Source organism: Mandrillus leucophaeus, unplaced genomic scaffold (genome assembly GCF_000951045.1).
Source record: "Mandrillus leucophaeus isolate KB7577 unplaced genomic scaffold, Mleu.le_1.0 Scaffold888, whole genome shotgun sequence".
Lineage (NCBI taxonomy): Eukaryota > Metazoa > Chordata > Mammalia > Primates > Cercopithecidae > Mandrillus > Mandrillus leucophaeus.
In genome coordinates, this window is record NW_012109674.1 from 452,932 (window position 1) to 479,678 (window position 26,747).

The 26,747-nt window shown below is 40.7% G+C and overlaps 1 protein-coding gene across 1 annotated transcript in view; it reads right to left on the bottom strand.

Moving 5' to 3' along the window:
* Positions 1–26,747, bottom strand: part of KIAA0922 (KIAA0922 ortholog) — a 195,812-nt gene that overhangs the window by 9,023 nt on the left and 160,042 nt on the right. The window contains exons 22-31 of the mRNA XM_011969377.1: positions 24,963–25,149; positions 24,574–24,759; positions 23,838–23,987; positions 22,858–23,486; positions 14,943–15,091; positions 6,956–7,080; positions 5,990–6,156; positions 4,755–4,940; positions 1,314–1,392; positions 11–93 (exon numbers count right to left, since the gene is read on the bottom strand). Of these exons, the coding sequence (XP_011824767.1) occupies positions 11–93; positions 1,314–1,392; positions 4,755–4,940; positions 5,990–6,156; positions 6,956–7,080; positions 14,943–15,091; positions 22,858–23,486; positions 23,838–23,987; positions 24,574–24,759; positions 24,963–25,149 (1,941 nt within the window). The remainder of the gene's footprint in view (positions 1–10; positions 94–1,313; positions 1,393–4,754; positions 4,941–5,989; positions 6,157–6,955; positions 7,081–14,942; positions 15,092–22,857; positions 23,487–23,837; positions 23,988–24,573; positions 24,760–24,962; positions 25,150–26,747) is intronic.

A 26,747-nucleotide genomic window follows, 5' to 3' on the forward strand; every position in this document is an offset into this window, starting at 1 on the left:
TGCATCTCACCTTTATCTTCTTCAACACCTGTGGGCCTGGCAGGAAGGGTGGGACAGGAAGGCTCTGCGTATTGTGGGAGACTATTCACAGCCCTGTGGGGAAGACAGCAAAGGAGGAATGACTGATTTTTTTCGGCCTAAGGAAATACTGATATTGTATAACCACGTCTGATTGAGTTTTCACTCAATTGAAGTTTTCCCCGAGAAACAGACAGATATAAAAGATGTAAAGTTACACAGCCAGAAAAGAATTGAGGAATATTAAATTCCCAAGATCCAGCAAAGTCTTGTCATAATCAACAACAAAAAATTAACTAACATAACTATGGTAACCTATTGTTTTAAATCTACCCGTCAGCAGTTAGCAGCAATTCTTACTCTTTTGTTGACAACCTCCCCCCAATAAACCCAGGCAGAGCTTTCCTGTGCACTAGCCATGTTTCCTTCCTCACAAACTCACCCGCTTAACTGCATCCTCTGTCCTCTCACCATAAGGGAGGCACCTAAGAAACCAAGTTCATTTCTCACACTGAACTCTCCTCCTTCTTACCCACCCTCCTTTTCTCTCACTCAATAAAACGTACTTGTTTTGTCCAATGCTGCAGAAATCACCATAGAGCGGAACTGTAAACATGTATCTACCAGGGTCTTGCAACATTTCCTAAATTATTAATGCTTAGTTTTATTTCAAGGCCTAGAAAAGGGTAAATGATTCCCATCTTTATAATAACCACTGCTTCCTCCTTCTACATTCGGAAATAAGGTGTTCTTTTCTGAGACAGGATCTCGCTCTGTTACCCAGACTACAGTGTAGTGGTGTGATCATAGCTCACTGCAGCCTCGATCTCCTGGGATCAAGTGATCCTCCCACCTGAGCCTCAGAGAGTACTTGGAAATACAGGCGTGTGCCACTACGCCTAATTTTTTTTTTTTTTAATTCTTTTTAGAGATGGAGTTTCATTATGTTACCCAGACTGGTCTTGAACTCCTGGACTCAAGAGATCCTTCCACCCTGGCCTCCCAAAGTGCTAGGATTACAGGTGTGAACCACCACAGCTGGCCTCAGAAAATTAGGTATTTTCTAACGTGGCTACCTGTCTGAAAAAAACAGCAATACCTGAGACTCTCCCACATGAACTATGTTTACTTGCACCACTCCTGAATTATTAATAAAATCAGATTGTACTTTCCTGCATCTTTAAAAAGTTTTCATATTTTAACCTGCAGAACCAAGTACAAAGAAGAAACACACTAATTGGTAGAAAACACAGTACACAAAACATACTGTAAAAGCTGGAAAACAAAAAACTTACATGGGATTGCAGATGTTATGAGAAAGATTCAAGGAGATGGGAGCTTCAGAAGGAAAATCATGTTGTGAAACACCATCTCCTGCATTAAAAGAAACACATTATCACAAGTTTTAGAAAGTATACTTCAACTGTATATTCGGTATTAAAATGCACAGGTTATTAATATCATTAACACATAATGACTGATTTTTCACTTTAAACTGATATTCACACATTTAGTCATTTAATTTTTAATTAAACATTAAACATGAATCATGGAATTATACTACAATTATGAACATTTAGGTGTATTTCTTTACGATCTCTTTTCGTTGTTGTTTTGTTTTTTTTTGAGACGGAGTCTCATTCTGTTGCCCAGGCTGGAGTGCAATGGTGCGATTTTGGCTCACTGCAACTTCCACCTCCTGGGTTCAACCGAGTCTCCTGCCTCAGCCTCCCAAGTAGCTGGGATTACAGGCATGCACCACTACGCTCAGCTAATTTTTGTATTTTTAATAGAGGTGGGGATTTTGCCATGTTGGCCAGGGTGGTCTTGAATTCCTGACCTCAGATGATCCACCTGCCTCGGCCTCCCGAAGTTCTTTACAATCTCCTTTATGTGTGTGTGTATATGTATAAAATTGGAATCATATTTCATATATACATTGTCTTTTGTTTTTTTACACCATTTATTACATTGGGGACATTTTCCTGCTATTATATAACCTTCAAACACAACACTGCATACTATGCTACTGTACAGCAATACTTAATAATTTTCATCATTCTACTAATGTAAGCCTTTGCCTCAAGCAAAAGACACACTTGTAGTTTTTCTTAACTAATGTACCCCCTTTTTTTTTTTTCTGTCAAGACAGTCTCGCTTTGTCACCCAGGCTGGAGTGCAGTGGTGATCTCGGCTCACTGCAACCTCCACCTCCTGCCTCAGCCTCCCGGTAGCCGTGACTACAGGTGCTCATCACCACGCCCAGCTAATATTTGTATTTTTAGTAGAGATGGGGTTTTGCTATGTTGGCCAGCTGGTCTTGAACTCCTGACCTCAAGTGATCTGTCTGCCTCGGCCTCCCAAAGTGCTGGGATGACAGGTATGAGCCACCGCGCCCGGCCTCCATTTTTTAAACCCCACACTGGAATCTTCAGGCTAACCTTCAGTCTTTTGTGGTAGATGCACACGCACAGAACGTATCAGTGGTGTGAACATTTTCTGGGGGGCCATTAAGACAACAATGTCTGAAAAGGCTGAGCGAGACAAGACAGGGAAAACGCAGAGAACTGCTGAGTGGAATCACATACATGCGGGCACATCCTCTAGGTTTTCGTGGCTGCTACTGCACTAGTCTCTCAGACAAGGCTTTCTTTTAAGGTGTCACTGCTGGTGGGAGACAGAAGAAATGGTACAGCTTGCAGGCGGCTGAAGGAAATTCTCTATGGCTTGTGTTCATCGCGTGGAACAGCCCGTGAGGAGAACAGGAGATGAGGCGGGGAGTGCACTGGGATCTGGGGGAAGAAGTCCCACGTTCAAGCCTGTGCTACTGACTGCGTGGTGTCAAAGGATCCAGGCAACCTCTCTGAGGCTGAGTCTTCAGATGACGGTGAGAACTGGGACACCTGCCCTCCCCTTCTCACAGGGTGCGTGGGCACGCATGAGCATGCTTGACAAATGCAAGGCGCCACACAAACAGGAACTGCACAACCTCACCACGCTTTCTTTTTACTAAGGTTAAAAGTTTACTATGGGCCGGGCGCGGTGGCTCAAGCCTGTAATCCCAGCACTTTGGGAGGCCGAGACGGGCAGATCACGAGGTCAGGAGATCGAGACCATCCTGGCTAACATGGTGAAACCCCGTCTTTACTAAAAAATACAAAAAACTAGCCGGGCGAGGTGGCGGGCGCCTGTAGTACCAGCTACTCAGGAGGCTGAGGCAGGAGAATGGCATGAACCCGGGAGGCAGAGCTTGCAGTGAGCTGAGATCCGGCCACTGCACTCCAGCCTGGGCCACAGAGCGAGACTCCGTCTCAAAAAAAAAAAAAAAAAAAAAAAAAGTTTACTATGTTGAAAACAACAGTTAAAAGGAATGGAACTACATCTTCACATAGATGTAAAGATAAAAATAACAATGCTGAGTAGGCCGGGCGCGGTGGCTCACACCAATCCCAGCACTTTGGGAGGCCAAGGCAGGCAGATCACTTGAGGCCAGGAGTTAGAGACCAGCCTGGGCAACACGGTGAAACCCCGTCTCTACTAACAGTACAAAAATTAAACGGGCGTAGTGGCACATGCCTGTAACCCCAGCTACTCAGGAGGCTGAGGCACGAAAATCACTTAAACCGAGAGGCTGAGGTTGCAATGAGCCGAGATCCCACCACTGCGCTCCAAACTGGGCGACAGAGCGACTCACTCTCAAAATAAATAATTTTAAAAACCTGAGTGAAAAGAGCAAGAGGCAGAAGGCTATACTGAAGTATGATTTCATTTATGTAAGTTAAAGACTAATAGTCAGTATTTTGTTGATGGATATATGAATGTAAAATTTTAAATGGACTAAAAGTACCCAGACCAAATTCATGACAGTAAACAGTGATTCCCTTGGGGAGGGAGAAGTAAACAGATGATTTAAAAAAAAAAAAGCAAATATGGTAAAAGTAAGAGTTGTTAGTTCTGGGTAACTGAAACACAGATGCTTCTTTGACCTCTCCTACATCATTAACTTTCTCAAACTTTCTCAAAAATAAGGGACAGCCAATGTTCACAGCAGCATTATTTGAACAAACCAAAAGGTGAAAGTTATCATCCAAGTGTCTGCACATACAATGGAGTATTACCCGGCAATAAAAGGGAGGGAAATGCTGACACATGCTACAATGTTTTTGAACCTGGAAGACATTATGGTCACTGAAATGATCCAGTCACAAAAAAAACCATATTGTGTGATTCCACTTATATAAGATACCCAGAGTAGGCAAATTTATAGACACAGAAAGTAGAAGAGGGGTGAGCAGGGGTTACAGGGAGGGAGCAATGCAGAGTTATTGTTTTATGAGTACAGAGTTTCAGTTTTGCAAGATAAAAAATTCTGGAGATGGACAGTTGTGATGGCTGCACAATGCAATGCACTTAGTGCCATAGAACTCCACATCTAAGAATCATCGCAATGGCAAATGCTGTGTCATTAAGAATGTACAAATGGAAAACTAAATGCAGAAGCTCTATGAACTATTCCAAGACAGACACTAATAAACAGTGATGATTACGATAAGGGTGGAGGGGAAGAAGGAGGGAGGAAAGAAAAAGAAAGTGAGTAAAGTCCAAAGCAAAGGTCAAGGCCACTGTCCCATCTGTCCTCTGCACTCCTGAAGGCAGATCGAGAGTGTGTGGACTGGGTATGTGGGAGGGCAGAGGAAGGGCCACTGAGAGTGCCTGGGGCTCCGCTCAGGACTCACCGGCTGGCATGAAATGCTGGGCATCCACCACGGGCTTCTTATCTCCGTCAGAGCTGCTGGTGCTGCTCCAGCTCCCCCAGCTGCCCCGGCTGGCACGCACGCTGCCCGAGGAGCTCCCACAGTCTGAGCTGGAATCAGAGCAGAACTTGTCCACACACTTCTTCTCAGGTTTCTGGTAGTAACCCTCTGGAGGAAGAGTGAGAGCAGTCATGTTTCCCTGAAACAACTGTCAGCCTCATGATTTCTAACAGAAGGAGAGAGGTGACAGGAGGAGGAAGGCCAAGTTCATCTTCAGCTACCTCTGCTCATCTTGCAAGAAAGGAGGAGTTCATGGAAACTAATGGCTGCACTTTGAGAAACAGTAGGGGATGGGCTGTCTACTCTGCCTATAGAAGGAGCAATTAGGGGCTAAGAGGGTCAACACCAACTATATAAGCATGATCTAATAATGATTCTAGAAATAACAAATAACTTCTATCAAGAAGACTGAGGCTACTCTATTGCACCAGACATTCATAGGTGATTTTCTCCCTCTCTTTTAATAAGATGTCCACTAAGAGTTTCAAAATATTGATACGTGGGTGGGAAGACTCTTCAGTAAGACCAAAAGCAATACACGTGTGTCAAGGGAATGAAAAAGAGAGGGTAGAGACAGAAACCAGCTAAGTGTGCTGGCCTGTGTCGTGACATGGGGCATGTGTCTGGAGAAAGTGGGTGTTGGTTGGGAGGGTTGCAACCCCCACCACCCCATACCCTACATGTACTGCCCTAGCCCCTACTATCCTGTATCAGACCCCAGACTCAGCACTGGGTGTCCCTCTACCTACCACTCCCAGGGACACTGCCCAGCAGGCCTTGGGTGGGGCAGCAGCCTGACTCTGCAGAACTGCTGGACTCAGGTATGTGGATAGCACTATCTCACCTGGCTACTCCCCGCTTTCACCAAAGGGGACCCATCTGCAGCAAGCAAGCATCATTCCTTCAGCAATATGCCTGAGGATAGTTACGACTGGCTAGACTAGGGGGGTGAGGGGCAGCACTAGAGGCCTACTGAGACTCAAATGATTCTTAGTTTTCTGGTCTCACCCTGAAAGGTTTCCACTGGGGCTTTAGTTATTAGCTAAGTTGCCTGTAGAGGTAAAATCATTGAGGTGTCATTTCTCTTATTAGATACTTCCTTGAGAAAACAAAAATTTCAACAGAAGCACCATTTGTAGCTCAGTATCATTACATACCTGCCTCTCTCTGGGCAGCAGGCAAACTGCTTGCAGTTTCGGCATCTGCTTTACAAACCTCCCTAGTGCTTTCCTGTATACACCAGCTTCTCACATTGATGTCACTGCTCAGCTCAGACCTCTCAAAGTCACTGCACACAAGCTTTAGGTCACTCTGTTCAGGAGGCCTGGAAGAGCCACACACACAAAAAAAACCACATCTGTATTTTATCATGTACACATGCAGACTGCCTTTCCATGACTTATTAGAGGTGAAAATATGAATCTGGGACAATAGGAGTCCTCCTCTCTTTGGGTCTGGTGGAAGAGTATGATGAGCAGAAAGGGATACCAATAAGAAAAAGATTTTGTCAGGGAAATTAAGTGTCTTGAAGAAGCAAGGTTTCCAAAGCAGAGTGCCACACTGCCTGAGTTCTAATTCTGGATCTGCCCCTTACCAGCTTGTCAAACCACATACTGTCTGGGCACCTCACTTCCTGCAGCTGTAAGAACCTACCTTCTGCAGGACTGAAGCCAGGGTGACCTGAGGGGTTAACTATTCTGTTTCATTATTATGACCCCAGGTAGCGCAGGCAGGTCAGCGGCTGAACAGGGAATAGCAGAGACCTGCCTGTGCCCCGTGGTTTTCTCTAGTTCCTGTTCCACAAATGCCCTGTCTCTCATAAGCAGAATGAAGGTCTCCACACGGAGGGATGGCTTATGCTTTTCCCCTAAAAACTACCAAATCTGTTAGCGTTTTATAAAGGAAAGATACAAAATGGTCACTTTAAGGTATTTTTAACAAAATAGAAACATAATGGGAAAATAATTTTACAAACATATTTTAATCTTAAGATATAAACATCTACACTCTCAGATTATCTGTATCTAACATCACCAAAGTAAGTTTAAAAGTTAATAGCCAAATGCAAAATTATAAAGTGAAAAACAGATCAAAATATTAAAGGGATAGTAAGAATTACGCACCTCGAGACTGGAGCAACACCCCTTTTCTTGTTCTTTCTACATGTTCGACTTTTATTCCAATTTAAATTTTGTAAATTTCCATCTCTTTTCTCCTGAAGCTTTTTCTTTCTATAAGGATCTTCTTGCTAAAGACGAAAAAGTAAATGTTTAATGGTTTAAACTAAATATGAATAAAAACATGTTTAAGCGTTTGAAGACCGACTCCATCTGAATTCAGAATGTCCCAGTCTGTTGAAAACTGAGAAGTATGTTTCTCAGCCTCAGTTGGAGCCTTTCCCTCTTTTAAATGTCAATCATGGTCTATTAACAGACCCAACGGAAGAGGGATTCCCCTTGCCCTTTCAAATTATGAAGTAGCTCAACTCTTTAACATCTTCTAATACGTATTATTCCTCTTCCTTCCATATGTTGCCCCCTTAAAGTGGATTCACTGTCAGTGGGTAGACGGTGGTGGGAGCTCACACACTGAGACCCAAGGGCTTAAAAGACACATCTCTTCAGGGTGTTAGGTCCTTTCAGGAGGAAGATGTCTTCTCCAGGCACCTCACAGAGGCAAATCCCCTAGATCCAGAAAAGTCCCCTTCCTATTGACTGAAGGATTCACACTTCATGGAAAGCAAAGATTGGCTCATTCTACCTTCTCTTTCAGAAGGCTGGCCCAGCTAGGAATTGTGAAGTTGAAACATACACTCGACTAACACAAATAACTTGGAAGGAGAAAAAGAAAAGGTTTTAGATAACCTGCAATACCTACAAGTTCTATGTCTGGGATATTCGAACCCTCATGCATCTATTAAAGCGATGTGCATACCACAATAAACAAATACTAGAAGCCAAATGGGATTTTAACTGTATAGGCAGTGGAATTAGGACATTTTTTATTTCTCCTTTATACACCTTTGTTTCCCCCAGTAAGTATGTATTAACCTTTTTCTGATTCTGAAGGTATTTTAAAAACCTGACAAGTTAAACATACAAAGCCCTATCCTACAGGACCTTATGCTAATTGCTTAAGTTTGAAGCTAAACAGAAGGACATGTAGACTCGGGATTTAATGTTAAACAGACATGCACTACATTTCTTCATGTATTGTTCCTTGGCGTATTTCTAACTTGGAAGGGGGGTTTCCCACCCCCTGTCCACTCAAGGGCCAACAAAGGCTTGTCGACACAGCAAGTACTTGAGCCTATCCATCCCTCCAGGGTCAGGTACAAATAAAAAATCAGTCTCTCAGTGGGGTCTGAGAAAGCGTGAGCTGGTAAGCAGTCACTCTGATACTTGGCTGCCTTTCTCAAATCCACCTGGTTGGAACTGTCATCCTGTGCAAGCGAAAAGGTGAGTACATTCAGGACTACTGAGAGGCGGGACTCGGTGACCAGAAGCATCAAAGAGTTCTCCGTGAGTATGACAAAGAAAAGGAGAATGCAGGACAAGCTAGATTCAGAGGCGTATGACATACCCCAGAAAGAGTGGCAGGGAGCACTGGGATGTGGCTGAGACAGAACAGGCCGGCAATGGAGGCAGCAGGTGGAACCGGGAGGGAAAGCGAGCCAGAGCACACAGCAACAGACTTGTCAAGAAATCCGAGGAAGAGCAAAGCACCACCTGGCTGCTTTCTGGTACAGAGGGTCCCAGACAGAGAAGGGCGGGACTAACCAGGAAACTGAAGAGTCACATGGAGCTGCAATTAGGAGCATATCTCGGAGGCTAAACTGCCTAGTTTCAATCTTGTGGCTTGATTACCAGCTGTGTAACCTTGGGCAGGTTACTCAGCCTCTCTGCCTCTTAGCCTCTCTGCCTCAGTTTCCTGAGTCATCCTCAAAGCACTGTGTGGCCTCAGTTACCTAGCATCTCATAAGCCATTTACATGAGACTTAGTTATCGTCATCATTATTATTAGGTTATTTGGAGGTTTTTTTGGTGGTTGTTTTGTTTTGTTTTGTTTTTACAGACAGGGTCTTGCTGTGTTGCTCAGGCTGGAGTGCAGTGAGACAATCATGGCTCACTGCTGCCTCAACCTCCTAGGCATAAGCAACTGCCTACCTCAGCCTCCTGGGTAGTTGACACTATGGGCAAGTGCCACTATGCCCAGCAGTTTTTTTTTTTTTTTTTTTCCTGCAGAGAAGGGGTCTTGCTGTGTTGCCCAGACTGGTCTTGAACTCCCGGGCTCAGGAGATTCTCCTGCGTCAGCTGAACTACTTGAACTAGTTAAGTTTGCTGAGGTCTCTGATAGAGGTGATGATTTAACAGATGGCAGTGTGGACAAAGATTTCCTAAGCTTTACTAAAAAAGCAAAGGAAGAAATCAAAGAAGAGAAATCACAAACTTACTGCACTAAGCCATTCTTAAAGCCACTGTGTATAAGTAAAATCAAATAAGCAATAACTAAGTTTGCTTAGTTTCTTAGCAAACTAAGAAAAAACTCTGATACACAATATTTGATAGAGTTGATATCTTTAACACAAAAAGTGCTCTTACAGAGAATAAAACATTCAAAAGAAAAATGGGCAAAAGACATGAAATACAAATTCATGAAAGAAATATAAAAGCAAAAAAAAAAAACAAGAAGAGCTTGTCCAAAATATTTCATCATAAAATAATGTTTTAGAAAAGGTAAATTATAGACTACCTTGTGGTCTCCTCTTTCCATTTTGGTTTAGAAAACACCAATGTGTTTATGATGCATGAGCACTAGGAAATGGCTGGGGAAGCAGGATCCTGTTCACTGTGTCTGCCTCTGAAGTGTGGAAGCAGAACTAGGTTAGACATTTACCTCTAAATTTCTAGAATTTCTTTTCAGTGGTAGCGTTTTGGATGGACAGTTTTTTTGTGTGTTTTTCAGCCTTCTACAAAAAATGAAGGAAAATGCTCACCCTTTCCTAGTAAGAAAACCAAAACACGACTGCTCACCTATCACACTGACCGAGATTTTGCAACCAATTGCTGCTGCACAGAGGAGAATGAAAGCAGTATTCTCAGACATGACATGTGAACAAATCGGTACCAACTTTCTGAAAAGCAATCTATCAGCACACATAGGAGCTTTACACAGTTGATACCTATGTTAGTCCATTTTCACGCTGCTGATAAAGACATACCTGAGACTGGGCAATTTACAAAAGAAAGAGGTTTACGGGACTCACAGTTCCACGTGGCTAGGGAGGCCTCACAATCATGGCAGAAGGTGAAAGGCAGGTCTCACATGGCAGCAGACAAGAGAAGAGAGCTTGTGCAGGGAAACTTTCGTTTTTAAAACCATCAGATCTCGTGAGACTTACTATCATGAGAATAGCACAGGAAAGTCCCACCCCCATAATTCAGCCACCTCCCATCGGGTTCCTCCCATGACATGTGGGAATTGTAGGAGTTACAATTCAAGATGAGATTTGGGTGGGGACACAGCCAAACCGTATCAATACCCTTTCACTCTATTTTTTGACATCTATAACAAAACCTTATGAGGTGCACAAGTAAGAGGAATAAAATTGCTCATCACAGACCTATTTATGAAAGTAAAAAGTTGGAAACACTCTTAATGTCCAACTGCAGGAGAATGATTTAAATTACAGCACAGTTAAATGATGAAATGTTATGTAACCACTGAAAACAAAGCTCCCCATTTAATTTTTATGGAAAATTTAGTTATAATCTTATGGCAAAGTTACAGACAATAATAATTATCGTAACTATTTTAAGATAATAGTTTTCAAAAATTTGCATAGAAAAGAATACGAAAATGTTAAAAGTGGTTTATTCTGGATAGATCTTTTTCTATTTTATTCTTTATGCTTCTATAATAATTATGAATTACTTTTCTAAGGAAAAAAAATCTGCTCAAAAGAAAATAAAAAGCCAAAGCTAGGGTTAAAATTTAGTTTGTGGATTCCAAACCTGGGCTTCAATCTTCCTTGCCAATAAATCCAGAGGAATGTTCCACATGTATCATATAGACAGATTTATACAATTTTGTAAGCTGCAAAATTAGGCTCTAAGAATGTGCAAGAAAAACAAACACTGGGCACTGCACTTGGGAACGTACTTATTGAGAATGATTTTTGCCAAATGAACAACGAAATGGAAAGTATTAATACACTCACAGGATTTTAAAGACCAGTTCTACAAAACAAGGAGTGAGTCACAGAGACAGGAAAGAAATGACAAACCACTGCCCCCAGATCTGCACCAGAGAATCCACCTTGGTTGACTTGGTTGGGGACAACCTTGGGCCACAAAGTACAGCCTATGCCATCCACATCCCTCAGATGGGCATGTCTCCTATGAACTGGCTGCCACCATTAGATGCAGATGTCTGTCCTACACAGGTTTACAGACCAAACAAGGAGGGAGGGTCTCATACAACCACTGAGACCGACAGCAAGAACTGCCTTGAGCTCTAGGGACAGAGGTAAACCGCAAGACGCATGCCCTCAGGGATCTAATGGTAAAGACACACAGAGAAGGAAGTAACTTAAAGAAATTAAGAAAACTGCCATAACCAAGGGCACAACTAAGCCTGGCACAGACAGCCAGGAAGATTTCAGCGCTGGGAGGAGAGTCTGAGATAAGCAATGGCACCCACGCATGTGGCAGGTGGAGGCCAGTGGCAGCACCACTCTTCCTTAGTGCTATCTTGGGCTGAGGGGACCCTGGGATAATCCATTCCAGTCTCTCCTCCCAGCACACAAGGCTGTGCATCTGCTGGAGTCAGTGCATGGCAGCATCAGTTTCTATTTCATTGCAGGGCAACAGGTAAGACTCCAAAGCCCACGTCAAAAGGATGTTAGGTTAAACTCCTAACTTCATTCATTCCCTCCTAACCCAAATTCAACGACTATTTCTGCTCCTGAAACTGTGCCCTACCCTCACCTTTAGGCCTAGCTTTCTGTATACTTGCTATACCTGCACCCTCAGCCAGTCTGCAAATTTAACACTGCCTCCTCCCCAAGGTTTGAACTCGGGGCCCTTGTCTTTTCTCCATGCACACTTCAGACTCCATGTCTAACCTCCAAATGGGTAACCCCTAAATTACAAGCTCCAGGCCTCACTTGCTGCAGAAGCTCTAAGCTCCCCACCTCCCAATGTCTACTACACATCTCACTTCAAAGTTCAGCCATCCCTCTCTGTTGGTAGCGATCAATATTACACCTATCACTTTGAGACTTACTGCTTGTCAATACTTTGTAAGTGTTGCCATTCTAAAGCAATTCTCATATTAACCCATTTAATCCTCACAACTCTTTGAGGTAGGATACAATCATCATCCTCATTTTGCAGAAGGAGAAAAATGGAGTGTTCAGTAACTAACCGAATATTACAGAATGAATACATGATGAACTAGATTCAAATCCAGCAGAAGCCTGGCTGTAAAGTACATGCTCTTAACTATGATAACAACATTGCTTTGACAGACATAAAAATGAGCTTATCACCTCCATCAGAATTATCCATTCTAGTCACCCAGGCTTGGAACCTTGGAGCTATCTTTTGTAAATGGTCATGTAAAAAAATGACTCCTCTCCTGTATGCATTTAGTGCTAAGTTCTGATGGTTTTCTCTTCCAAAATGTCTCTTATCTACTTTCCTATCCTTTACTTCTGCTCAAATGTAAACCCTGATTACATTATATCTCCCCGCAGAGTAACAGCCTCTTTGTTAGAAAAGAGCTGGTATCCATTTCTTCCCTTTCCAATTCAATCTCCAAAACATTGAGAATGATCTTCCAATAATGTCTTATATTCACATTCAAAGCATTTACTCAACTACACTGGTTCTATGTAACAGGCATCCTGACAGTCTTTATCAAACTGAATTGAACAATATCCAATTATTACCTTCAGGAAGATCACAGCCCACAGGTTGCTTTCAGTTTGTTAACCACTGTCCGCTCCCCCCAAAATCTGCAGAAACCTCCCCAAAATCTGCAGAAAGGTCCCAAAGCAGCAATCCTCAGGCCAAATCCTCCAAAACAACTTTTTGTTTGGACAAACGTGCTTTTAACAAATTTGATTCTGAAATTCCTTAGCAGGCAACAATTCTTCAGTTCTCTACGGATACCACCACCTTCCTATTGCTTTCACTCAGCCTATGTCATCATTTGTGTTTCCCATCAAGACCTCGGGAAGAAAGTCTGAACTTTCAATCAGCATTCAATGGCCTTCCAACCTAGGAGGACTCTGTCCTCTCCCTCCCATTACTTCCCCAAAGGTAGCTTCTTCCCAGTCAGATGGCTCCCTAATTGCACCCAATTATGCCTCAATGGTTCCTCCACCTGGGGGCTCAGTGCTGTCCACTACCCACCTTCCCTTCTCTGTTCTTCCACATGCTACCTGCACAAGTTTCCACCTCCTCTGGGAGCTTTCCATGGCACCCTGGCCTATACAGACTTTTCCATCTCTGAAATCCCCTCTACTATGAATCTTGTGTTTGGTTACACAGAAATCTCTTGTCTTTCCAAACAGACTGTAAGTTCATGGTTTGGACTGCTTGCAACATACTTTTTTTGTATCATTTTACTTTATTTGAATTAAAAAATTCATGTTTGTTATAAAGTTTTCATAAAAGAGAAGAAAATAAAAAAGGAAAAAGAAGTAATCCAAAATCCCACCACTCAGAAATAACTAGGGTCTCCCATTATTTTGCAAACCTTATTTGTGAGTATTTTTCTATGAGCCTACACACATGAAAGAATAGCAGTACAGATGATAGGAATAATTTATAACACTAGGAATATACATAATTTTTAACTAAAAATGTAAGGGTCAATTTTATATGAATTTAACATAAGAAAAATAAACCAAAGTAGAACCAAGGGAACTGCCAAGTTTCAAATAATTATTTCTTCAATACATGCTATATTAATTCCTTAAGGATCTCTCTAAGGTTAAGAAAAAGACTATAAAAATATTTTCTTAAGTTATCACCCTTTTAAACTACACGTTTCATGTTTTCATAGTACTGGCTCTCTACTGAGAAATACTAAAATTAAAATTTATTTTCACCTACCTCTCAATCCCACCTCCTGGTTTTTGCAGATTATATTATATTTTTACTTGGTTAAAGTTTCAATTTTCCAATCTGTTCTGTGGTTATAATTGCCAAAGTTTTAGTCTTTGCTCTGGATATAAAATAGATTGAAACTTCAACAAGAGACCTTTATTATGCCTTCTTTCATCTGAGTGTTCATTTGTACTTCTATCTTGCTTGGCTAAATTTCATTAACTTGATTTTACAAGAATGGCTTATGATTTCATTTGTATTTAAGGATGTCTGCCTGTTGCCTTTGTACTTGAGTATTAACTTGGCTGGACACAATATTCTTTGTTTACATTTCCATTCTCTCAATGATACCGCTCCACTGTTTCCTGGTGTTAGATGTTCCTATCGAAAAGTCTGAGCTTAAGTTTGTACTTCTTGATTTTCCTGCCTTTGCACAATTCTTTATGTTTGAAGTTCAATTAATGTAACTAAATGCCTATGCCCAGTATGAGTATCAGTTTTTACTGTTGTACACATTGTGCCCCTTTGATCTACAAATTTAGTTCTTCCCTCATATCAGGAAAATTTTCTTCTATTATATCATGAATACTTTTCTCATCTTTTAGACAGAAGATGATAGATGAGGACAAAGACAGACAAAAAGCAATACAACTCAGCAAGAGTATGCCCTAAAATATGGATATTCAGTAATAACTGGATAGAAGGAATATGTTAGTCAAGTTCTACTCTGCCATCGTTACCTAAGAATTACCCATTTGCTTAAGAATAGATTATCTTCAGAGTAAAAGTTATCTGGTTTCTCTAAAAATTACTGTAGTAACATTTATATAATTAGAAGGTAAATAAAATTTTCTGAACACACACATCAAACTCACCAGTTACTAATATGGATTCAAATGCAGTGAAACATATGAAATATATATATTCACTTAATACTCAGCTCTAAAAATGAGTCTTGTTCTTTTTAATAGGCAAGAAAAAAAATACAGACCTCTACGAAAGTTATGTCCTGTTTCTCAGAACACATGTCTTCTCTAGATGTTTTGTGAATCTTCTTTTCTGAAGAAGGCTTTGTGTCCACCTTCTTCAAAGTTTCACAATGATCTACTTCATTCTTGACAGGTACTTGCTGGTTATTCCCTTTAATAAACAAAAACAATTCAATTTCTAGCTAATAGTTTCCACTCACATTCCCCATATTCTTTCCTACACCAAACATCTAATTTGACTTCATGAGAGTTAAATTTAGCATTGTTTTTAACATCCATGAAGCTCTAGAAATTTATTTTGTTCATAGATGAAAGTATACTAAGAGTTCTACAAAAAGTCTTTAAAAGAGGTCAAGGAAAAAAGGTGGGGGGCGGGGACACCAATATTCACAGCATCGTTATTCATAATAACCAGAAGGTGGGAAAATGCCAAGTGTCCACTGATGGATAAACGAATAAACAAAATATGGTATATACACACAACAGAATACCATTCAGCGTGACTCATTGCACAACAATGTGAAATACTTAAGACTACTGAACTGCACGATTAAGATGGTCAAGATGGTTTTTTCAAAAAAGGAAAGAAAGTCTGGCACATGCTACAACATGGATGAACCTTGAAGACATCATGCTAAGTGAACTTAGCCAGATACGAAAGGACAAACGTTTTATGATTCTACCCATGAGGGACCTACAGTAATCAAATTCACAGAGATAGAAAGTAGACTGGTGGTTACCAGGGGTTGGGGAAAGGAGATAATGGGTATTTATTATTTAATGGGTACAGATTTACTGTCCAAGATGATTAAAAGTTCTGGAAATGGAAATGGATATGGATAGTGGTGATGGTTGCACAGCAATGTTTATGTACTTAATGCCACTAAATTCGGTAATTTAAAATGGTTAAAATAAGTTTTATGTAATGTACATTTTATATACACATGTTTTAAGCTGGCAAAGAGGGAGAGAAGGATAAAGACTTGGATTCTGGTCATGACAGCCACTAATTAGTTTTACAGTCAAAGTTAAGTCTCCTAAGCTGCCTGTGCCTTAGTTTCCTTATTCATAAAATGAACACAACCCCCCCTTCCTTGCCTCCCTTGTCTGACAGTCATAAAGATGAAAACAGAACAGATATAAATGTAAAGCATCCCCACCAAAGGACACATGACTGTTTCATGGAAGGTCCTCCCTGCTACAGTGAATGCCCACCCTGAACCTGTGGAGCAGCCAATCGGCAGAGGAGCCAACAGCTGATTAATCAGATGGCAAAAGTGGGTGCTGGGAGGAACCTTTTCTGAAAATATGTTTTCTTCCATTTTTCTTTTAAGTGATTTCATCAGTATACTTCTTCTATCTCTTATCCCACAATAAAGGCAAATGAACTTCAACTCCACAATAACTGGCCTGTTTTCCAGTTTGAAGCGATGTATTTCAGTACCTTCTTTTTTCTTGAACTAAGAATCCCTAATGATACCTTTGAAATCTGAGAAGTTTAGATGACCATGGGGCAGAGCAAATATTTCCCAGCAAAGCAGGCTGCAGGCTCCGGCAGGATGGACACCTAACCAGATTATCAGCAGAGGCTCCAAGCCAGCCCTTCTGTGGGACTCGAGGCAGGTCAGCTCTCTCACCCACAGAAGGAAAGGAGGAGTCAAGTCCCCTCTGATTCTGAAATTCTGAGGCTACAAATTAAACTCACTCAAAGCAAGATACATAAAGTTTTCAAATAACACTTAGCAGGTAAACATACTTTTATTTGGTTAGCAGAAAATTATATAAATATTATGTAACCATAAAAATGCCAGCCAAGCAAATGGCACACCTTGTAAAGTAATGCAGGCTTTTATGGTTTAAGTACAACCAGGACATATTAGGTCTTATACTTTCAGAAAAAGGGGCTCTATCCCAAAGTTAAGTTTATATTCTCCAAATGTTACAAAATGAATACAGAAAATAAATCCTTTGGCCAGACTCATTACATAAATAAAATAAAGATCATGGCATGTTTTTAATGCTTTTGGCTATGATGGAAATACAATGGCCAAAGTCATATCCAGAGACAAAGCTGATCACTATCAACTGCTTCCTTTAATAACCGGGAATAACTTGGAGTTAGTGAAGAATCTGAATCAAAGGCTACTAAGGCTATTTCCCAGGAATTTCTGTCTCTATAAGACAGTCAACTATTTGCCTAGAGGGTTTAGATCGACTTCATTTAGAGGACTGCTGGGACACATCTTTCAGATCCCTTTCAAACCTGTGCATTTTCGAACCAAGAGCATCCTACAGCAGCCCTGTGGAATCATCATTACCCTCCATTTCCTACCTTGTCAAAATTAAAAATCATTCTTTAGCAGAGATCACCTTTGAAATGTAATTCCTTCTAAAACACAAACTGACGGTTAGATATCCACAAAGGAAAACATCAAGCACTGTGAAAGAGTAAAGCAGACAGACAAAAGCAAGGCAAACAGGGTCCATACCAGAAAAAGAAAGCACAAGAAGAATATCCCTTTGGATTCTGGAAGCCATAAGCATGAAATACAATGCAGATATTTGCCTCAAAAAATAGGTGCTACTCTCCCGGTGTCCTAATTTGTAAGAAAATGGATTTCCTTCAGTTTTCTTCAGGTCAAGAATATAGCACTGAAAGTATTAGTCATCAAAGCTTCTTAGGAAGGATCCAAATTTAATAGCCAGTACAAAACCATCCCCAAAAAGTAATAATGCACAGACTTTTAGAAAATTAGTAATGCCTTCTTGGGGCCAAGAATCAGGAAAAACAATAAAATGAATGTTAACAACAAGTTCTGCAGTAACTCTGAGAAATTCTAACATGAAAGTATTCAAGAATATGGGACACCAAATACATACGTCATTTACAAATAGGGTCAATCCACGCAATATGGTTTGGTTCTGTGTCCCCACCAAAATCTCACGTCGAATTGTAATCCTCAGTGTTGGAGGAGGGGCCTGGTGGGAAGTGATTGGATCATGGGGGTGGACTTCCCCCTGGCTGTTCTCATTATAGTGAGAGAGTTCTCACGAGATTCAGTTGTTTAAAAGTATGTAGCACTTCCCTCTTCACTCTCTTCCTCCTGCTCCCACTACGCAAGACGTGCTTGCTTCCCCTTCACCCCTCCACCATAACTGTGTTTCCTGAGGTCTCCCCAGAAGCAGAAGCCTGTACAGCCCACAGAACTGTGAGCCAATTAAACCTCTTTATAATTATCCAGTCTCTGATATTTCTTTATGGCAGTGCAAGAACAGCCTAATACACCAAGTCATCCTATTAAGCACGCAACTTCCCCATGACCTCAGGGAGTAAGAGTGTTTGCACCACAGTTAAAAATCAAAAACAAATGGAAGGAACACTAATAATAATAAACGGGGCAGAAGATGTTGGGGGGTGAATATGTTAATGCCTTTCACGGTGGTAATGGTTTCACGATGTATACTTATTCCCAAACTCATCAAGATGCATACATTATATACAGCTTTATAGGTCAATAGTTCCTTTAAAAAGTGGTTAAAAAACAGAAGCAAATGGAAGAACAAGAAACAAGTGATCTCCTCAGTAACCTGCTTAAAGTTAAACTGTCTCGAATCTAATCACAATCACGTGGTCTGTTTTGAATAAACCATTAAATCTTCAAGTTAACAGTATCTTTAAGTAAACGGGAACATTTTTTGAATTTCTGCAAATACCAATAATTTCAGAAAGTGGAGGTACCTAATTCAGTGAACACTTTCAGGTACTGTTAAGCTCAAGCCTTAAGCTATTATCAAATTTAATTATACCTTACATTATCACAGGTAGAAAGCCGTGAAATTTGCTCACTATTTCTCCTTGGTAGTGCTGCAGCCAACCACAGCTTGTCTTTAGCCATAATTCCAAATCTACATTATTTTGATCAGACAGTGAAAATGGTTACAAACATTTAAAAAGAGCTATATTCACAAGATCATTTACATTACACATAAACCCCCACTCTTGTCAGATGACCAAGAGGTTCTGGAACGTGTAACAAATGTTTGACAAGTTTAACTGATAGTTGTTTGACAAGTTGATGCCAAAAACAAGCGTAGAGAAACAGAGCCTTAAAGAATGTCAGCAGACTTTATTTCTATTGGGAATTTTAATTAATTATTTCCTATAGGCCTCTCCAAAGCAGGCAGGGGAAATGGAGTAGAAAAGGGATAGACACATTTTTTTTTTCATTTTTTATTTTTGCTTTTATTTTGAGACAGGGTCTCACTCATTACCCAGGCTGAAGTACAGAGGCACAACCACGGCTCACTGCAGCCTTGACCTCCTGGGCTCAAGTGATTCTCCCACCTCAACCTCCCAAGTAGCTGGGACCACAGGCCCCTGCTGATGTACCACGATGCCTGGCTACATTTGGCTACTACATTTCTTTTGGTAGAGAAGGGGCTTCACCATGTTGCCCAGGCTGGTCTGGAACTCCTGGGCTCAAGTGATCTGCCCACCACGGCCTCCCAAATAAGACACATTTTCTGTTACTTACAAATACTCTGTTTCTTGATGACAAGTATGTAGTCAAAGTCATGCATAAATACCCTAGAACATTTTCTTCGCACACAATAAACTATACCTGGCAGGGGGAAAGCCTCAGAATAGGAGAAGGCAGATTCTTCAGGTGCCTCTAGGAGTTTTGATAGGTTAGGAAAATCACTTAACGTATTCTGAAGAGGCAGGAATGTCCCCGCCTTTCCCTTTTTCCCTTTAAAGGCAATCTTGTCACTAGAATAGTTTCTACGACCATTTGTATACTTTGGGAGAAATGGCTAAAATGCGGCAAACACACTGAGTGAGTTCCCATTCTGCTGGAATCCTAACTGCCAGTCACACAGGAGACAACGTGACTGGCACTTAGGACTCTCAGCTATCAGGCAGGTTGAGCTCAGCTCAAAGACCAAGCTGTTTTCTTCAGATTCTAGAAAAGATCTTACAGTGGAAACAACACACATTTCACAAAGTAAAATACTTTTCAAAACTAGCAAAGAACTAATGCTCAAAGCTGGAAGTAAAAATTTGAAGGTTCTTATATATATGGTTTTCTCATTCTCAAGCATTCTTTGCACTTGTGACTTACCTGTCAATTATACACCTGTTTACCATTTGCCAATTGCAACGCTTTCCTCTGAAATTCAACAGAGCCCCAAACCCTTAATATTAGTAAAACTCCAAACCCTCCCTTCAGACTATAATTATCTTTCCCTAGATTTCTCAGTCCTTTCTTATTTTTAATATTTTAAATTCCTGAACAATTTTAAATTGTACATGGATAGCAGGCAATTTATTCACTTTTTAACATCTCTGGTATTTTCCTAGGACAGTGCTGTGAACATAAAACAGTTAGAACAAAATGCCTGTCAATGAACGAACTTCCCTGGGAGGAATCTCCTGCTAACATATTACTTCTGTAGACAAGTAGAGGACTGTGAATTAGCACCTCTGAATTTGCTGGTCTGAACATGTTGGAAAGCAAAAGTTCTTTCCTCAGTTCTTATTTGATCTGATCAACAATCACTCTGGTACCACTCAACATGCTGCTGATCCAGCCAAACAGTATTTTTAAATTCTGGCAGTGAAAGATTTGTTGCCATTTAAAACATTATAAGCACACCAGTAATCTGTACAGGAAGGAAAGATTCTGGGCAGGTTTACCATCTATAATGATACAGGCAAATCCTATGTTTCCAGACTCCCATATTAAATTTACTAATGCTTATTAAAGTGTTATTACCTGCTAATCTTGCCTCAGCTATCGGCATTGAACATCAAGTACTGGACAGGAGGATCCTGAAGAAGAATTCAAATCCTTTGACCTACTCTGACACCATATTTCTCATCCATGCCTTTATATTTCAACTGCTTTAAAGTATTAAGATATAGAAGGTCCCTCCCATCCATCTACCACACTGCCACAGGCATTGTATCTTGCAGGAGCATATGTCTTGTGGGCACAAGGGATCACAGAAGAAGCACTTCTGGAGGGAGGATTCCCTCAAACAACTCTAATTTCAAGTGTGTGCCAAGTCATCCTGACTGCGCTCAAGCCTAAAAGACTAACATAACGGGAGAAATGTCCAACAGGTCTCACCCCATAATTCAGCCTTTCACAAATGTTTTGTATTCTACACCCCAGAGAGTGTCTGAGAGACAAACAGAATAAGACACCCAATCACCCCATCGTAATACATCCACAGACAAGGTATGCCATGGTTTCATGCAACGATCTGGCTAACTGCATTACCAGGGGGCATACTCACGTGCCAGGTGGAGGAGACACAGGGCACAGTGTCCACCCTGCAGACATAAGTCCACTTCAGGCGTGCACACCACTGCCAGGTGAAACGGTACGAACGGGTTGTACTAAGTGCACCAAGAATGCATGTGTGCAGCTGCCTAGACCACATTCCCCTCAGAGGACTCCAACTTTCTTTTAAATTAGAAATGTCCTTTTATAGAACATTTAAAATTCAGTTTAGGATTTTCACCGAATGCATAAAGCTCATCAGAAGCAGTCAATCCATAAAATTTCTGTACCTCTTCTCCAATATCAAGAAGTGAAAAAGATGAAGTTATATTTAGATGCTTCAAATAAGACAAAAGGCAACTGAGTTTTCCTAGATTAAAAAGTGTCAAAAATCTGACTACAGGCCAGGAGTGGTGGCTCACGCTTGTAATCCCAGAATTTTAGGAAGCCAAGGCAGGCAGATTGCTTGAGCTCAGCCTGGCCAACATGGTGAAACCCCATCTCTACAAAAAAATACAAAAATTAGTTGGGCAGGATGGCATGTGCCCATAGTCCCAGCTACTCGGGAGGCTGGGATGGGAAGATGGCTTCAGCCTGGAGGTGGAGGTTGCAGTGAGCCAAGATTGCGCCACTGCACTCCAGTCTGGGTGATAGAGCCAGACCTTATTTCAAACAAAACAAAACAAATCTGACTGTAACAGGTACAGAAATGTGTATATTAAAATGGTCAGGATGGACAAAAAAAGAAAATAAGCACAGACCCTTCTAAACTTATAAATAAGCACAACAGGCCAAAGGGATCTATTAAAGGATAATGACAATTCTCTATGGAGGTCGTCCTCCTAGTCTACTTTGGCATGTATTTTCCTTAACTGTTTTTGCTACATGAGAACATCTGTCTTCTTTTAACCAAGGAATACAATTAGAGAAGAACCAGGGCCAGGTAGCTATTAAATAAAATAGCTGAAGTTTTGTTCAGTCAGAAACATTTCATGGGCTGATTAATTTTTACAAATAGTCTGAAAATCTGAGTTAAAAAATAATAATTAAGGCCAGGTTCAGTGGCTCATGCCTGTAATCCCAGCACTTTGGGAGGCCGAGGAGGGTGGATCACTTGAGGTCAGAGTTTGAGCCCAGGCTGGCCAATATGGTGAGACTTCGTCTCTACTAAAAATACAAAAATCAGCCAGGTGTGGTGACACACACCTGTAATCCCAGCTACCTGAGAGACTGAGGCAAGAGAATCACTTGAACCCAGGAGGCGGAGGTTACAGTGAGCCAAGATCACACCACTGCACTCTAGCCTGGGCGACAGAGCGAGATTCCATCTCAATACATTAATTAATTAATTAATTAATTAATTTAGAAAAAAGTGTCCATGTCATCCCAATAAGAAAATACGATATTCATAGTCTTCTAAACCTATATACTAAAATTTAAACCTCTTAAAAACCTGATGTCTCATCTTGAACTTTTTATATGTCTTTGTTCAACATTTAAACCTTTGCTAAAACTAAAAAACTCAGCATCCACAATTAAAACTAACGGTCACAGGTGAGAACAAATTCCATTAAAAACAGACTCGGGACAAACAGGAGAGAATTATCAAAGGGGATGAAAAGATTACCATTATTTTTCCTGGAAATTTCTGGCAAGTCTGGCTGGTGGTACTGAGGTGAGTTTCTTGGTAAATGGTTTTCAGGTAGTTTCTTGGAGGCCTTCAGTGGACAGAGCTCCTGTTCCTTGAACTCGGCTGTGTTCTCTGAAGTTTTAATGTCAGTTTCCTTAGGAAACATACATGTCTGTATTCCCTCCTTCATATTACATTCTGAAGAAGGATTATTGAAAACAATTGTGTTTTTCAGTGTGTTTTCTTCTTTATTCAGTAAGTTTTTGGGAAGGGTTAAATTCTTCTGCAGGTTGACATTTATGCCACTTGCATATTTGAGGTTGATCCAGTTCTCACCCATGGCATCAGTGCAAATGTCCTCTTTAGCAGCAGGCAGTGAGCTGCCCAGGGGCGAAGTCTGTTTTTCCTCAGTAGTTGTGCTGGTGCTGCTGGCTGCAGCTGTGCTGGTTTTGTGTTTACTGTAATATACTGAGCATTTGTGCTTCTTCTGAGAATGACCGTAGGTGGCTGGGCTTCTCTTTGTAGCATTCTGGATCCTGCTTTGGGGAGTGTTCACTGGAAGGCAGTTCTTTCCCCTGCCTTTATCAGAGGGGCCATATGTATCGAGAAAGTTCTTGCAATTGCTTCTGAATTTAAGAAGAAAAACATTTAGCGTAAAGGCAAAGCAAATCAAACTCTACTTCTCCACTTCCACATCCATGAGAAAAGGGTAGCAATCAGTACGGAGCGTAAGTTCTACCTTCCCTTCTTCTAAAGCTCCAAGAGTTGTCTGCCAATGAGAATACCCATCAACTAAGTCCTTGCGTGGAGACTACCTCATAATAATAATGGGGCAGCTGTTCACATAGTGACTTAAAGGAAATTTTATGAAAATAAATGTGGAGTCAAAATTTACGGTTACTTAAAATTAAATCAGAAACAAGTAATATCAAAAGAGAAACTGCTCCCACTCCCAACCACACTATAAGAATTCTTACTTGTAAGAATGGGAGCTGATTACATCCATGGGACCATTGTTTTGCTGTGAAGAGGAGCTAGCATTTTGCCTCTGTCTTGTTTTCATGAATTCCATGAGAATGTACTGTGCTTGTTGGAAGGCTATTAAAATCACACCCAACAGGGACAAACTGAGGAAGAAAGCAATGAGGTTCAGTATCGCATGGTTCTGACTGGCATTCAAATGACTAGTTTCATCACAGAAGAGTGGGGAATGATTTACGAGAAACATCTGAAGATGCAGTATTAAAATTCCCTAAGATTTATAACATAATTTCTGATGTTCCTTAAAGATTAAAAAAACACACACAAGTCTCCAAACTTGTGCATATTTATAAATTTGACATTACAATTCCATTTTTATGAAATCATTCAAAAAGGGGTCATTCCAGTCTTCTAATCTCAAATCATCACTGCATGAGCTAACACAAGTAATTAACATTCATATCATCCACCATGACAGCCTATGAATATACTATATATGAAGCACAACTGTCTATGATACTTCTAGGTCCTATGACTCTCTTACGATTAGTTTACTATAACCTTAAAGTGTGCCAGTGAATATTTCATGTATGTCACAGTTCTCAAGGCAGTAACAATTCCACTCAATTCATATACTTTGACTACACTGGGGCAGTTCACGTTTTCACGCAACTTGCCTGGATGACTTCTCTACTCCGTGAGAGGAGAACAAGGGAGATGGTAATGGTTTACCTGACAAAGAAGACCGTGAGTCTCCAAAATGACTCCTCCCAGCTGGGTCCTGGAACCACATCTGCACACAAGGGCAACAGGTGATGAGGGAGAGTCACATTGAGAGTGAAGCGAAATTCTAGGTCCGCTGCGGTTACAAGAGTTAGGTCCCGAATTACCCAGGAAGAGGTAAAGTCTGGAGTGAACCTGAAAATAAAAGAATCATCCATATGAACTTTTAATTGTTTTAATTTTAGCCACAAAGCAAAATAAAGACAACACGTCTTACTTCTACAAAAGAAGTACTTACATAAAAACAGCATAAGATGTCTTAACAATGGAAAAAGTTTTCATCCTCACACTGTTAAATGCACTACAAAACTGAAATCAAGTTAAAGCCCAATGCTTACACAATGCTGATATCGCGGGATGTGTTTGGGTCCAGGGAAAACTGATGACAATCCAGCACCTCGAATCCATAACCTTGGCAGTTATACCCATTAATTTTCAGAGACGAAACAGTTATAGGAAGCGGTCCAATATTCTCAACTTTAAAGTTCTTTGTAATAGATAAAATTTGCTTGCTGTCTTTCAGTTCTAATGGGAACCAAAAAAAGATATATTTAGTATATGTGAACTATAAAATTTATTGAAAATAATTTATTGGGTCAGTATTTATTAAATAAACCAAACCATGATCTATATCACTAAAATGTGAAAAAAATCCAACATAAGCTCAAAGTATGATTTCTATCTAATTTCTAGAACAATTATAGATTCTGTTCTAGGATACAACAGAGATACTTAAGTAGGCAAGATTTTTCTTACGTGAAATGTTCTACCAAGATACAAAAAGTAATCAAAATCTCTTCTTTGGTCCTTTACTTGTTAAAGGTTAAGGTAAAAAGTTTGTTCTTCTCAAAAGTCAAATAGTTTGATTTACTACAAGCCACCATATACCCCATGCCTTATAACTTTCACTCACATAGAACCAGGCACCAGTTAAGGGGATGTATAAGTGCTTCTGTATAATCCATCACAGCTGCTAGAAACACAGTTCAAACATGTGCTATGCTATTATAAAGAAGCAAATCCTTGCAAATAAACGAGAACACATTTTATACTGAGTTTGAAAAAAGAAAGGTTATGACAATTTTTAAATATCCTTGTGAATTCATAACAATCTATCCCACATAAGTACTAATATTTCTATCTGGTTCCAGTTTTTCTTATTTTAGAGACAGGGTCTCACTCTGTTGCCCAGGCTGGAATGCAGTTGTATGATCATAGCTCACTGCAGCCTTGAACTCCTGGACTCCAGCAGTCCTCTGACCTTAGCCTCGCAAGTAGTTAGGACTACAGGTACACTCCACCACAGCCAGGAGATTGTTTAATTTTTTTGTAGAAATGGGGTCTCACTACGTTGCCCAGGCTGGCCTTGAATTCCTGGGCTCAATCAATCTTCCAACATGAGAAACCTAAAGTGCTGGGCACGAGCTACGGTGACAGGTCTGGTTCCACAGTGCTTTTTTTTTTTTTTTTTAGACGGAGTCTCGCTCTGTCGCCCAGGCTGGAGTGAGTGGCGCGATCTCGGTTCACTGCAAGCTCCACCTCCCGGGTTCATACCATTCTCCTGCCTCAGCCTCTCGAGTAGCTGGGACTACAGGCGCCCACCACCATGCCCGGCTAATTTTTTGTATTTTTAGTAAAGACAGGGTTTCACCATGTTAGCCAGGATGGTCTCAATCTCCTGACCTTGTGATCCACCTGCCTTGGCCTCTCAAAGTGCTGGGATTACAGGTGTGAGCCACTGTGCCTGGCCTCTAACAAATCTTTTCAAACTCAGTGCCCATTTAGCATAGTTTTCTAAAACCAACAAAAATCTACTCAGCCATTCAAATAGTCCTACAAATAATCCAATGGTTTCACCATCCAGGTTTCTCTGTAGAAAACATAGTTACACTAAAATGCTTTCTGTGTTTTTATAAAATTAAAAATAGTAATAGGAAAATAAGAATTTACCGAAAGCATTTTACATTCATTGTTTATTTCTGTTTGAGTTCCTTAGGAAGCTGCTGAAACTAATATAAGTAGTTTAAAGGCATTTCATTTAAGTACATGCATAATTTTAAAATTTTCTAGTGCAACATGTTAATGTATTTCTAAATCTGCACTGTCTGATATGGTAACCATTA